At 34.2% G+C, this 15,048-nt stretch overlaps 1 protein-coding gene across 8 annotated transcripts in view; it reads right to left on the bottom strand.

The window, feature by feature from the left end:
• LOC132696963 (basement membrane-specific heparan sulfate proteoglycan core protein) overlaps positions 1-14,774 on the bottom strand; it is a 571,468-nt gene extending 556,694 nt beyond the window's left edge. For all 8 annotated transcript variants that reach the window (XM_060662152.1, XM_060662157.1, XM_060662158.1 and 5 more), the window contains exon 1: positions 14,462-14,774. In XM_060662152.1, the coding sequence (XP_060518135.1) occupies positions 14,462-14,575 (114 nt within the window). In that variant the 5' untranslated portion in view covers positions 14,576-14,774. The remainder of the gene's footprint in view (positions 1-14,461) is intronic.
• Positions 14,775-15,048: the final 274 nt, after the last annotated feature.

Below are 15,048 nucleotides of genomic sequence, written 5' to 3'. Positions count from 1 at the left end.
CTTGTGCAACCACTTCTAAAAATAGTTCAGACCAAAAAAGATAAGTTAGCTATAGCAAGGAGTTGACAAATTAATGGACACTGAATAATGTAATTGAAAGACTCTCAGACAGAAACTGATCTAAAATACGAACTATTATTACATTCTTGAAAGAAGGAGATTATTATATTATAATATATTAATAACTAATAAAGAAAAATAATAGATACCAGAAAGTTCTATGGAATTTCGAAATCTTATTTTGAAAAAACCGTAGAAAAATTGGGCTATAGGTATTTAGAAAAATTATAACCGATAATTATTTTTAAACAACAAAAACAAACCTCTTCGAAAATAAATCGCCGCGCTTGCAACTCGTGCAAACGCCGTTTGGCTTTGGCAACGGACCGATTAATATTTCCGTAATAAGAGTTAAATAATTTATACTGTTAATGGTTAACGTCATTTTCCATTCATCACGCGTTCGAGTTTCATTCATTTCGTCGAACTTGGGAATTTCCCAACCCACACCTATTTGTCCGACCAATAACTACTTAACTAATTCGCTAAATAGTTTGCGGAACGCGGGGTATTTTCTATGCAAAATGTACCTAAAACCACCCTCCAGGTAAAGCATCAACCTTTTGAAGCGATCCAGTTTAAATATTAGTACATTTTTTCTGTCAAAACGTTATATAGACCAGAAATGTTGGTGGTTTTCATTTACAAATTGCCGAATGACAAAACCAATTGCTTTTTTATTACTTACATTTTATTAAATGTTTAAATAAGTGTCATTTCCGACGTCATTTGCTTCCACCAGTTCATCAGAAATTAATAATGGCAATTGACCAGAAAATGTTACTGTTTGACCCAGAAAGGAAGGTTTTAGCTTGATACCTGAAGGTTTGAAGAAAGGCTTTTGTTGGAGCCAAAAGAAGTTGATACTGGCAGGTTAGATGTTAGACAAGTGGCTGAAAATCAGATTTTTTTCTAAAATCTGACCGAATTCGACATGAAAGATTTTTGTTGTTAAAATGTTTGTTTTTTTGAAGGGGCGGAAAAGAAAATTTTGCCGGGTATCCAACCGAAATCAAGTAAACAAAGCTTCAGAAAATGCTTGTTTGCGGCTTTTCTGTTGATGTTTTAGTTACAGTAAGTGCAGAGACGAAAACGTCAATATAGTTACATTTTAAGTCAATGCTGATGTTAACATTATGAATAGTATCGCGGAACATTAAGAGCCCATAATAGAAACTGGCGAGTTTTGGCTATTTACTAGTCACCAAAAAAGCCGAAATATGGAAGATTTTCAGCCATTTCATAATATACAGAGTGGTCCAAATTATAATAGAGAAACAGTAGGTATATTGAGCAGATAGAAATAAGTAAAGAAGTTTTTATAAACTTATTTCCTAAAGCGCTTCATTTCGGAAATGCATGATGCTGAAGTATTGTGAAACTTGAGTTTTGTTTTTGTTTTTAAATAATAAAAAAAATACGGTAATTGTTTATTGCAGTTTTGTTAATACACTTAATTACCGTGGTCGAACTAAACGAAAGTGTTTTCGTTAAAAAGGACCTTGTGCGAAAAATAATTCTTTGCATGCGTACTAATTGTTTGTTTTATTGTTTAAACACGAACAACACTGCTTAAACAAACAAAAAGTTTATCTATTTTATAAATTTGTTTTTAAGTGGCGATAACACCCAGTAAGTTTGAAAGCAAAATCTAGACGAGATCTTTTGCAAATATTAAAAACAGGAGAGAACAAAAACCAAAAAAAACACATCCACAGTGGTAAAACGTATCTTGAGAACTCAAATTCTCTAATGTTAGCACATTTTTCATGTTCTATATATATGATCAATTAGACATTAACAAGCTATGGACAAGAACAATGAATAAAATCGCATCAGTTAAGGTTAGGGAGGACTAACAATTCACACAAAGATATTTGATTTTTTTTATGTTCTTCAAATCTAAGTTTATTTTGTAAAATAAATTTTGATTTTTACATAGATTAAATATAGAGTTGTGATCTTGGGAGCTCTGATTGAAGCTTCTGAGGTTGTCATTCATATATATTTGACGCGAAATCGATGCCTAAAACACCCGGGACAGAAATTCTGCTTTATCTAAATATTAATTAAACAGTAGTATTGGAGTTTAAAAAAAAAAGTTTAATCATAAGCTTTAAAAATGTAATTTTATGTTTGTTAAAACAACCATTGTACCAATACATCAAATATCATAAAGTTATACATTTTGGACAAAGCAGTTAGAATACTTATAACGCGAAGGTCAATAAAACCTAAAGGATTTGTTATTTTTGGTAACATAAATTTTCCACTGGGCTGAAATACAGTAGTTTATAATTTACGCAATATTGGCATATAAATTCGATCAAAATTGCAATTTTTAGTAAATAGTAAAATCAACGTTTCTTAATTATTTTTTTTAGATGGTACGACGTTCAAGTAGGTACAGATTGCCACGCCAAAGTAAACGTCGACGCTAGAACACTGGTCGTCTATTAAATTTCACACTGTTTAGTCTATCGAGACAGGCTGAATTATTTTGATAAAATTTTAAGCAAACGGAAACGTTGTTATAAGCCGGTATTTATCTTTAACGAAAATCGACTCGCATATTATTTCACACCGCCGGTGATATTTATTTATTTTATTTTTAAAATTTAAATCTCCACGCTAAATCGACACTATAATCCGCGTTTAAAATGTTAAACATTTTAATTTCACAAAAACGAGCCGCGTACGAATATATACGGTGCCCGTTTTAAGAGAGAATGTCACGAGTCAAATAATTTACATATGAGCTGATCATCTCAAGGCAAGTGGGTCGGCTATCGTCTCCTTCAATATCGTTATCAGTCTCGACAGAAGCCATTAACACGCCAGAAAATACCCCGCAGTTAATAAACATGTAAAAATTCATTATCCCCAAAATTTATTTGTTATTAACAATTCTATCTAACAGGCAGTACAAATTAGTTTAATAGCAACAAGGGCATTGGAATGAAAACTAACCTAACATAAGCATTAACTCTAATAACAAAACAAGAGAAGAGAAGATGAAGAGATTTGCAAATAACTTTACAAATTGGATATATTTTGAGAAATAATTAATAAATTAAAGATACATAAAAAATTTTCTCTTTTAAAATCTCTTTGATAAAAACAGCATGAGTTGTTTCAGTGTCAGAATTAAAATAAAAAATTAAATTAGTAATTAAATAGATAAATAAACTAATAAATCGATAAAGATTCTATAATAAATTTTTTCTACTCCCGTCTGTAAAATACCTCATTACCCATCGATCTAGCGTGCGGGAAGCGTCACTTTACCACGTCAGATTCATTTCCCATGAATCCGAGCCACTTCGGACATTTCCGGGATTTTACCGTTTTCGGAGATATTTCCCACGCTTTGAATTTTCACGTTTGTCAATTCTGACGGTCATATCAGTGAATGTATTTGTGTTGTTTTTCAAAAATGTACCCAAAATCTAACGATCGTAGAAAAAGTATAGCATGCACCACGTTCGGTAAACTTTTTAACTCACTCGTTTATTAAAATACTCGATCCGCTGCGCTCCGCTCGTGTCAAATAAACTCGTGAGTCAAATAAACTAGTGAGTCAAATAAACTCGTGAGTCAAGTGATGTTTACCGCACTTGTTGCATAATAAACTATTTTCTTTTGATACGGAAGATTTATGGAAATCTAGGTGATCCTTCTAAAAAAGACAATTTGAAATTTCTCGAGAAAACTCATTTTATGATTTTTGGGAGAAAGTGAATTTTCTTTAGAGAAATGTTGAAATCTCTATAGGCAAAACGACAAGGAATACCCTCCACATGTTTTTTTATGTACACATTATGTAACTTTACTTTAAAATGACATCCAACAGAGGTTTGAAGAAACAAAAGAACTGACTTGGGAGGAGGACCACCTATATTCGAGAAGATCGATAGAGCTCAGAGAAATCATGAGATAAACCTTCTCAAATTTCAAAAAAAAATGCCTGAAACAACAAACAACAACAAAGAATAAGAAGTACAATAATAAATCTATATTCCAGAAACCTGAACAACAAATATTGAGCAAAGGACTTAACTTCGCCCTTGCTCCTCTAAAGATGCCAATTTTAGACTTTATAAGCTCCATGGAAAGGACGGAAAACACTTGAACTGCGATGGAAAACGGTTTTGGAGAAGATAAGAAAAGGGCCGACGAATATGACCAAAGAGGAACAAGCAAGCATCAAAGACTTACAAAAGGACATGAAACAAAAAGATACTGGCTAAAGGCCCAGTACAGCGTCGACAACCAGTGATACAGGGTGAAAGTGGAAAAGGTGCAAGGAAGTATATAGCCATACATGCTATGTGATATATCATATCATATATCAAGCACTCTATAAATACACATATTCCCGATGTTAGAACTTCGTTAATTTGAAATCACCACATTTTTATGGACTTCCAAAATTCACGAAGATAATGTAACACTCAGACCTATCACTCGTTCGAGGTACGTAACCAGCAACCTAAATCGGCCAGCCACTTGTAAGAGATACTCCTTCACTTGTAAATAACTCCGCGTATTTGGTAGATGCTTTCAAAAGCCTAAGATTATAATCTTCAGTAAAGTTTGTTAACTTTGAAGTGGCATTGTCGAGGCCAGATAAAACCTCTTTGGTACTGTCTGCATAATCAAGTCAAAGATAACTTTTACGCACAAGATGATTCCCCTCTCTGTCTTACCCCTTCTTATTTGAAACTTACGTTATATATAGACTTCTTTCTCAATCATATTAATTTTTTTCAACTGTGCATTAAATTTACCAGCTGCCCATCGTTTCTAGACATCCTAGTAAGTAGAAATAATAGATCTACCAGAACCTCTACCACATACCGGGAACGGTTTAAATTTTCAGTCTAACCATTCTGAAGCAAACAAACTAGGATACATCCAAACAACCGCAATATGCGGTGACGAAGCATCACTCGATGTAGAATTAAGCAGTATTAAACAGGATTTCCTCAAAATGTCAAAATAATGTCAAATTGTAAACAGAAACAAACAGCAGAACGATGTGAAGTAATACTCTCACTCTTTCTTGACGATCCCATACAAAAAGAGAATCTCAGAAAAGATTAGTCGAATAGCGCAACAATACAAAGTTAAGACTGTATTCAAGTCCGGAATGATTAAGAAGTATACTCACAAGAGCAGAGCCAGCAGTATCGACTCAAGAGAAAGATTGTATCTACCAGAGAGTGGACACAATAATGGAACACTGACAATGAAAGTTCGACAATCCCTTGGTATTTCTACTGCATCATGTCTACCACCTCGAACTAAACAGATCGAAAACAACTGTTTTCTAGCATATTACAGCACCTAATTTTTATATTTATCAGTAAAAATAAATTCTAATTTAAATATACATATATTGTTTTGTTATACTGGTTACCATTGGAGAGCATAACATGGGAACTCTCCAAATTACTTTTAGGTTAAGAATATTATCTAATATAATTACTGAAAGGTTAACTTTTAATTTATTTAGAACCACATCTTGTATAAGTAATTTTTTTTTGGGCTCGAAAGGGTTAAGAATGGCCGAGATCCCATTAACTTAATATACCTTAAATTACCGAACTATGAAGTAATTGAAAGACTTGCCGTATACGATGATATCGAGCGAGTTGATCACCTAATGAATAGGCAAAGGTAAATTTATGTATCGAGTTACGCAACCAAATTTTGAAGTTTGCCAAATTTTAATTAAATGAGAACTTGGTTCGTCGGTCGGCAGTTTAAGAGAAGTTCTTCCAACTCCGAACATGTTCATTTTTAGTCGTGGCGTTTGACGTAGGTATAGTTGGGTTCAAATTACATCGCATTGCGTACTTAAATTCATTTCTTACTGATAATTTTCTAATGTCTCACATTGGATATATCCCCATGGGAAAATTAAGAAAGAAGAAAGGGCTATATGCAAGGATCTTTGGTCTGATATCTTGATAACGGAAATTAGTGAGGTGAGATATGTTAATTCCTGATTAAGAGTTTCTGGTTGAGACAGAGATATTGCTCTGAAAACTAAGGAATTGATCACGGAGGAGGTTGTGCTGCGATAATGCATTTAGGTATAGATCCATATGAATCGGCTTTCTATAGACACAAGGGTCCAAGGTTAAGTCTGTTTTTCTATTAACAAAAATGTCTAAAAAGGGGAGAGCGTTGCTATTTTCGAATTCGATTGTGAAATTGATATTTGTGTGTATGGAGTTTAGATAGTTCAAAAATGCAAGAACAGTGGATACGACTGGAGTTGTAAAGTCAACAATATACCAAATTGTGCAGAAGTATAAACGTAGCCTCGCCAGATCACCAAAGAAAAGTATGGGAAGAAATGGAACTAATAAATGTAAGTATATATTTTATATATTTTTTTATTTTCATGTATATACGATGTTCCGTTATGTCAGGATAGTAAAAAACCTTATTTTTTTAAATGGAATTCAAAGAAACTTCCACAGGCTACTGTAATATTTTTTACAAAACTTCTGGATTCCTCCTGCGTCGGTTTTTGTTGAATCCAACTTGCTAACGTTTCGCCAATAATCGTGTAGGCTTCTTCAGAGCTTGACTAAAACTGAGACAGTTTTTATTTTTACAAAATATCCAACGAAAAAAAGAATTAGTAAAATTATTGCCTGGACAGAAATACGCAGTTTTTCTTTGACATTAAGTTGTCACCAACTCTTTTTAAAAGAAAAATGTCTTTTTAATGTTTTGAAGGGCGCCAGCATTAGCCCTTATACTAGACTGTTGTATCCTGCAACACGGGAACCTAGGAAACATATTTTTCTAAAGACCTGTTTTCCGAAAAAAAAAATGGAAAGGTTTTCAAAGGTTTTTCTTAAAAACTAATGGAAATTTCGTATACTATATGATTACAAAAAATACTCTAGGTTAAAATCTCTTTACCCCTAGGTATCACCTTGCGATTGCACTGATCTAACAAATCTGATCTCGATTCTTGGTACCTCACAAGGCGGATTACGTGTGGGACACCCTGTATGCATGCGGGCGGTTTATTTTAACTCTCGTTACGTCACCTCATTATTGACGCCGAAACGAGAGATAAGTCGTAAAGTCAACACTCGCCTATAACAAACGCCTGAGGTCAATTGACAACATTTGTACACATTGTGCGTGTAACATTTTTCTTTTTCGTTCCTATTGAGAGATCGTAAAAGCAACTAAGCAATTGCGGATCGTAAAAATACTCTTCGGATGTGTGTGTGTGTATGTTATTGCGCGATCTACGAACCCTGAACAAGAGATTTGAATACAGCCAATCGCGCGCAGAACTGCAAGATATTGCTAATACTAACATTATTTAAAATCGCACTTCTATTCAGTCTTTGTTATCCCAGAAGCATCGAGTTTAACAATTTAATCATGAAAAATTAACTAAAAATAAAAATATGATAATAGGCAAATACAAATAAAAAAAACAAATACTTAAATTAAATAATACAAATACATATACAAATACAAATAATCTAAACAATCAAGAAACATTGGCAGTCCATATACAAGACACATCATTATAATAAAAAAAAACGTCCTCATTATCAAAAATAAATGTTTTTAACCTATTTTTGTAATTAAGTAAGGACAAATAATTTAAAAAATCTACTAGTAATGTGCTGAAGAAACTTAAGAGACTGAAGAAACTTAAAAAAAAAGATATTTGAAATAATACTGTGTTGTGTAAGGTAAAACTATTAACTGTTTCTTTTTTTTAAGTTTCTTATATTTATTTTGCTCCGTAAAAGACAAATAAAATTGTATAAGAAGATAAGAATAGTTTTTCATGTTTTTAAGTAAGGTTGAGGAGGCGGAGTTGTTACAAGAATTTAAGCTTTTGACGTTTCTGCCTGTGTATAACATGTTTTCTAATATTGCAATTAAATCTGAACTATCCGCAAAATCATATGATAACCTGGATATAAAGAATGACTCACCTAGAGATAATTTAACATTGGAACCCATTACTTCACGATTTTAATAGAGTTTCTTAAGCAGTCTATAAGATTATTGACAGAGTCAATGGACATGTTTAGTGAATCGTATGTATCGATCCACATCCCCAGATTTTTTGCTTCAGTGTTTAACTCTATCTCAATCTCATTCATTGTTAAAAATATATATCGAATAGAGAATTTAGGTCTTCGTTAATAGAATCTAAATACTTCATCTGCCTGAAAAGAGGAAAGCAGTTGCTAATCGTCAGCGTAAAGACATATTTTGGAACAAAAGGAATGTCAGGTATGTATGTTTAGAAGATGAAACAAAGTTCTCAAGATCGAGCACTGGGGTATGACCTATGTTTATTATTGTTGAAGACTACCTGTCGCGATCTTCTGTCAAAGTAGGAGTTAATTAATTTAGTGGATCTATCTTGAAACCCAAAAAAAATAATTTGGACAAAGAATTTCAGTATCACCAGTTTCTTGTAATCCAGCAGAATAAGACAAGGCACTATATTTCGATCACTTTGACAAAGCAAGTCATCAGCTATTTTTGCAAACGCACTGACCGGTTCACAAGATTTACGAAAACCGTATTGTATTGTTCTTGAATAAAAAGTCGCTTATTTGTGCATGCATATTTTTTTCTAAAACCTTGGACAGAGTAGATAAGATACTAATCGGTTTTAATTGTGATTTGTCAGTTATGTTCGACATTTGTGTTGGGTGACATAATGTCTGAGGCATTTTTAAAGATAGATAGCAATTTTTATGAAAGTCAAACATTTTTTAACATTAGCCTGACTAACCTCATTAAAACTAAAAGCTAGATTAGAGTGCTTTTTGTATTTATTTAAAAGATGAAGTTGAAGAAGAGGATTCTACGTAGCCGTGATGCATTTCTTTTTCTAATCCTTATGTAAGCTTAAACTTAGCGTGGGCTCTATCTCTCAAAAGTATCATCTATCTCTAATCACAAGGGTGAGCCACGGAGCTGGAGATTTTGTAACATGAATAGTTTGATTTGCATATTAACCCAGCCGAAAAACTCTCTTAATAAGATAACTCCTGTAGAGAATACCTTTTCTACAGGTTGGCTGTGCGAGCTGATGTTCGGTGGAAGAAAAATACACACTACCTAAAAACAATACAATTTTTATATTCTCTCTCCCTTCGTCTTAGTCACTCTGTCACAATATCTCTTCTCATCCACGCTTTTTTATGAGATATCAATTGAAGAGGTATCTTAGAAGACAATTGGTTCAAATTTCCAACTTCTTTATTTTGTTGCAAGGGTATGAGTCGTCGTTCCTCCAATTGTCTCCAGCGACTTTAACCAACGTGGTCAAGTCGATATAGTTGACAAATGGCTGTTGCATTACCAAAATAACGTTACCAAGTTCACCTTTCCCTTCGAGAATAGCAGTTGAAGAAGGGATAGTTATTAAAAATCTTCATGAAAATAAGTTGCCATCAACGGCCATGTCCGTGAGTTTATGGCTATGGTCGTACAAGAATTAACAACCACGCAAAATTTTAAACGGTAGGCCTAGACTTTCAGCAAGCCAAGGATCTGTTGAGTGATCATGATACACAAAATTGGGCACTGTTTTCTTACTTTCTTCAGATTCAAAACAACCAAACCGATCAACCAAAAACAAGGCTCCAAGCCACTCATATTTCAAAAGAATTGCTTGGAAACTTTGTTACTGAAGAGAGTTTGGATCGGCTTCTTACGGAGCAACACAACGAACTACACCTTAGCATCAGAAGACTTACCAACAGTTCAAGAGAGCAACGAGGACTTTTCAACTTCAGATGATGAAGCAGCAGATGATTTAGTCCACTTCAATGCTTCGACTTCTACCGACACCAACATCTTAAGCACAGATTAACTGCCAGCAGTCGATTCAATCAACGAAAACGCTTCAACATCTGAATCGAAGGTTGAAACTTCCGCATTGTTATTACATTGTTAGAATGGAGCTCGTTTGTGTGATATTTGAAGAAGAAGATTCAAAGAAAGAAATTGAAAGTAAGTAGATAGATGAAACTAGTATCGCATCGTAGGGATCGTATTAAATATAAAATAGAATTTATACAAAATTGATACTTCTGTCGGCATTATAAAAGATTGGCTTCCTAGAGATGCTCTTCAGATATCTACATTTACGGAAACCGTCCCACAGCAGAAAAATTATCTTCATTCGGAGGTCAAGAGTTCAATGCAAAAAGAATAGATGTGCTTGTAAAAAAAGTATCGTTTTTCGATCATGTGCTTCAATAATTCAACATTCCGTTAAAAATATACTAGTAATTACGTTAAGTAACGTAACGTTAGTTTGTTTTTGGATACTTCTGTTGATTCGTGCAAAATAATATCTTATTACCGAGCATATTACTATGTATCTAATAATGTCTCGTTTAGTAAGTAAATGCACTTAATATAAGAAATTTATCATTTTGTCATTTCACTAAAAAAAATTTGGGATAAGGAAAATGATAACATGTACCGCGAAGTGGCCATCTCCCTTAGGGATTTGATTAATAGTGTGAAAGTAGACGGCATTGCTTAGTGGTCAAAAAACGTATGACAGGAAGTGTAAAAATGGTACAAAGAAACCCATTCTGAAAGGATAGGCATCGTTTTGCCCTGTACACTGCAGGATGTCTTACCTGGAAACCAAGATGGGACAATTTGACACAATAACTATCGACGGCGATGAAAGCGAGTTAAAAATTCTGACGTGTGAAAAGTGACATTCAGTTTCGGGGTCGGTTTCCCAGGCGCCTATGCCGACGCACACGCAGAGCTAGCTGCGGATTACTTTTGCGATTTTCGTCTAATTATTATGTTAATGAAGTTTCGCAGTTGCTAGTCCATTAAACGCCTAATAATACGCAAAGGGCGGCGTTTATTTCGAATGTTAGCGTGATTTTATTCGTAGCGCGGCTTGCGGCGCTTGCGATCGCAATGTTGTGGTCAGTGTGCACTCGATTTCTATCTTCATGCTTGTGGTGGTCTGTAGTCTCAATTTAAATCGTTACCTAATGTAAAATAGCTTAGGCAAATAGCGTGATCATATTGGTTTGAATAAAGTGTTTCCGAACATTTATTCTTCACCTTTAATCGATAATAATTATAATAATATAATAATATTACAATAATAATAAATGATGACCGATAATCACCCGCAATTTTAACAAATATGACCGCAACGGCCTTTATTGATAATAAGCGATATTTCAGCATTCAAGTATTCGATTTACAAGTTCTTCTTCGTTTTATTTCTTACTTTGAGTATAAAAAAGTTCATATTAAAAAATCGAGGAATATCGCAGAAAAAATACAAAGTCATTTTTTGTCGTTTTTTCACGGATACCTGGGAGATATTTTGTGATGTTTAATCTACTCAATGAGAGCAACGTGTTCAGCTTATAGACGCTCGAATCTCCTGAGACCACAAAGATTTACAAACAATTTTACAACGGCTAGAGAATCACAGTCCCTTTGGCAATAATTTTACAGACCTGTCGCGTATATCATTACTGGCGAAGTAGCAACCGAACGTGTGAACGTATGAAGAAAAAGCAATGCAAATGCACTAAAAACCTAAAAACAATATTATTAGACAAGAACCACTTTTTTGGAAGAATTATTTACAAGAAAACGAAGCAGGATCTTAAACATTATTTTTGTTACGAAATACTTCAATGGCGGGTGCCTTTTACATAGGATAATATATACGTTTTTTTATACGTTAAGAAATTTTGAAATTAACACTTAGGTTGTATTTGATGGGTACAACGATCTTCCTTCAACAAACGATGAAGAACATCGCCGTATAAAAAATTAAAAAATCCTCCGCTCAAGTTGTTTTTCCAGAATTTTTCGTTTCTCTTTCATGATAAAAATAGGAATAACGTTATTCAGTTACTGAAAGAAATACCGCAAGAACAGAAACTCTAGATCTCGCATGTTATGTTTTTGCTTTTCAATTTTACTCACTCACATTCGAAATTGTTTAAATGTTCTTCCATTATTTTTTATATCATAAATGAAGACCCAAAGCCATGAAAATTTTATTTTTTATTTGCATAACTTCATTTGTTTTCTGTTATTTCGCACTTCTGAGGAAAAAATCTATTTTATTATTAACCTTAATTTTAATTACGGAATTTATGATTAACAACATTTTATATTGTTTAACCTAAAATGTATTAAAATAGTTCCTTGTACATCTACGGCATAGTTGTAAATCAAAATTTGGTTTGAAGAATCATAATTTAATTTAACTTTTATTATAACACTGACTACTTTTTTGTCACGCTGTTATTAACGTATTGGTACAGCAGATTTCACATAAGAATAAGAATTCACAAATTTCACGGACTTCACAAAGATTTCCGGATTTTAGATTTCACGAACATTTCTAAGATTTCTAAATGATTTAATGGATTTTACCCACTTTGAAAAATATTTTTTAGATTATCTGTTGTAGATAAAACTTCTAAAGTAAAAAATAATAACAAATATGCTCAAAATTTATTTTCAAAAAGTGGGAGAATCGGATATTATGCAAGAAGTGTGGTAAACGACATTTGAGTCACGAGTTTATTTGGTACGAGCGGAGCGCTAATATGTCCGAAAACATCCGATTGCTCCGAAACCCGTGCGGTAAAATCCTGGAAATGTCCGAAGTGGCTCAGATCCGTGGGAAACTAAACTGTGACGCTTTCCATACGCTAGATCGGTGTATAATTAGATATTTTACAGACGGGAGTCGAAAAAGAATATTGTCAATGTCCAGTGATAAATGAAAAACAAATTTTATAGAACTCACAAATTTGCAAAACGGGTACAAAAATTATATTTTTGATTTTTTTTTATTATCTCTCTAAATTTTCATATTCAACTTTAATTAAGTAATTTTCTTCATAGAAACAGGCATGTTAACACATTTAGTTAGGAAAATCGATAATTATTTAAAAAAACATTGAAAATATTAGTGAGTGGAAAAAGTGAGTTTCCTGATTTCCAATATTTTTCAAAATTTGTAAGGGTGCAACCAAGCCTCACATCTATAACCCAACTACAAATAATTTGAAATAGTCAATTAATCACATATTGGAATTTTAGAAAAATTATTTTGTTTATTATTTAAAGATTTCACGGATTTGTGAAAACGGGAGTCCGATTTCGAACGGAGCATTCTAAGTCGTGTCGAAGGGTCTTTAAATATTATCGTGTAACGTGTAACATACTTTTTCTGATTTCTTAAAAATTCGTCTTCAGTTTCTCTTAATTTTAAAAACGCGTTCATCATACCTTGGAAGGCAGTTTCTAAAGAAGCTGTCTAAAATGAAATGTCCCCCTGAAATTTTTAAATTATATTTTTGACTTTTGACTTGCTATAGCTTTGACGGCAGCTTTTGAAGGAGCGCAACACCGACATTTAAGTATATATTTGTTTTTAAAAAAAAAATGTTTTCGCTATCTTTAAATTGTAAAAACCTGTTAAAAGTTCGCCTTCTCTTTCTCTTAATTTTAAAAACGCATGATAGCTTTGACGGCAGCTTTTAAAAGAAGCTTTCTAATGTGTAACACCAACTTTTAGAAATTCGCTTTTGAAGGGAGCTTTGTTCTCCCCCTGCGAAATGTCCCCTCGGAATTTTATCGTGTAAAACCAACTTTAATGTATATTTTTGATTTTTTAAAAGTATGTCTTCGTCTACGTCTTAATTTAAAAACGGCTCTTATAATACCTTCAATGGCAGCTAAGGGGTTCCGCTTTTGAAGGGAGCTTTTTTGAACGCTTCGAAGGTCCCCTTCGAATTTTACAGTGTAAAATCTACTTTTACATATATTTTTGTTTTTTTAAAAATTCATTTTCGTGTTGTCTTAATTTCAAATATATAGTTTTTAATAGACCCTCTTCCCTCTTGCAGTTATCTACAAAATATTTGGTGCAAACGTGCAAATAAAAATATTGGTGCAAACGTCCGCAAACGCAAAATGTCCCGAATTCATAGCTAACTTCACACACTTTTTTTATGGTTTAACCCTCGGCTGGAGGCCTTTTTTGATTCCTATTTTTCGAAAATGCTTCCGCGAATCATTTTTTTTACACCTCCGGGTTCGACAAACCCGCAGCGTTTCGCCCGTCTCAGATAACTCCGCGTATACGTTTAGCGTGCGTTTCCCATAAAAGATAACCTAATTTTTTTATCTCGAATATTTTCGGCGATTAGGGGACCGCCGTAAACGCGTCACCAAATTTGCGCGCGGTTGCGTAACGCGCGGAAAAATAAAAAACGCCGCCGCCGCCCGGAGATTTCAATCGGGGTGGCTGTGACGAACTCCCGCGCGCGTTTCGCTCTTCTTTTTTTTGCGGGGTACCTACCTGCGATTCCGCTGACGTAGAAGTATGCACGATGGACATCAGGAGACCGGCCAGCAACAAGCCGGCGAAGAACCAGCGGCGTGTCCCGGCATTTCGCTCGCCGAAAACGTCCATCTTCTCGTCGCCGATTGAATGCAAAACAAAACGAAAATTCCCGACACTCACGAACGGACTGTCATAATAAAATCGCCCGTCCCGGAATTATTTTATGTTAGTTCGGAAAAGTTTTTTTTTCCACGGTCCCGGTCACGGCGAGACGCGAAGTAGTCGCGCGTAAATGGACCAGAAGAGTCTGTGCGTCCTGTGTGCGCAAATGCAGCGCCGAACTGAATGCTTGCCGCGGCCGCCTATAACTTTTCAAAACTCCACATGTGCTTCTCGCGTTTCTGGGCGACGTTGCCGGATCGGCCGCGCGGTCGGACACCGCGCGGGTGGAGGAAATGGAGGCGCGACGACGTTGCTTATTTTTCCGGAAGCCGAGCTAATTTAGGAAGTAATAAATAATTAATTAAACAAAAGTAATTGGTTTTATAAGAAATGAAATAAATGTGTGAATAATGATATTTTGTTTCACTTTATGCTTGTAC

The sequence above is a fragment of the Cylas formicarius genome, unplaced genomic scaffold, assembly GCF_029955315.1.
Source record: "Cylas formicarius isolate icCylForm1 unplaced genomic scaffold, icCylForm1.1 PGA_scaffold_1__22_contigs__length_36826433, whole genome shotgun sequence".
NCBI lineage: Eukaryota > Metazoa > Arthropoda > Insecta > Coleoptera > Brentidae > Cylas > Cylas formicarius.
The sequence above is the reverse complement of the archived record's forward strand: the minus strand, read 5'-3'. Positions and strand labels throughout refer to the sequence as shown.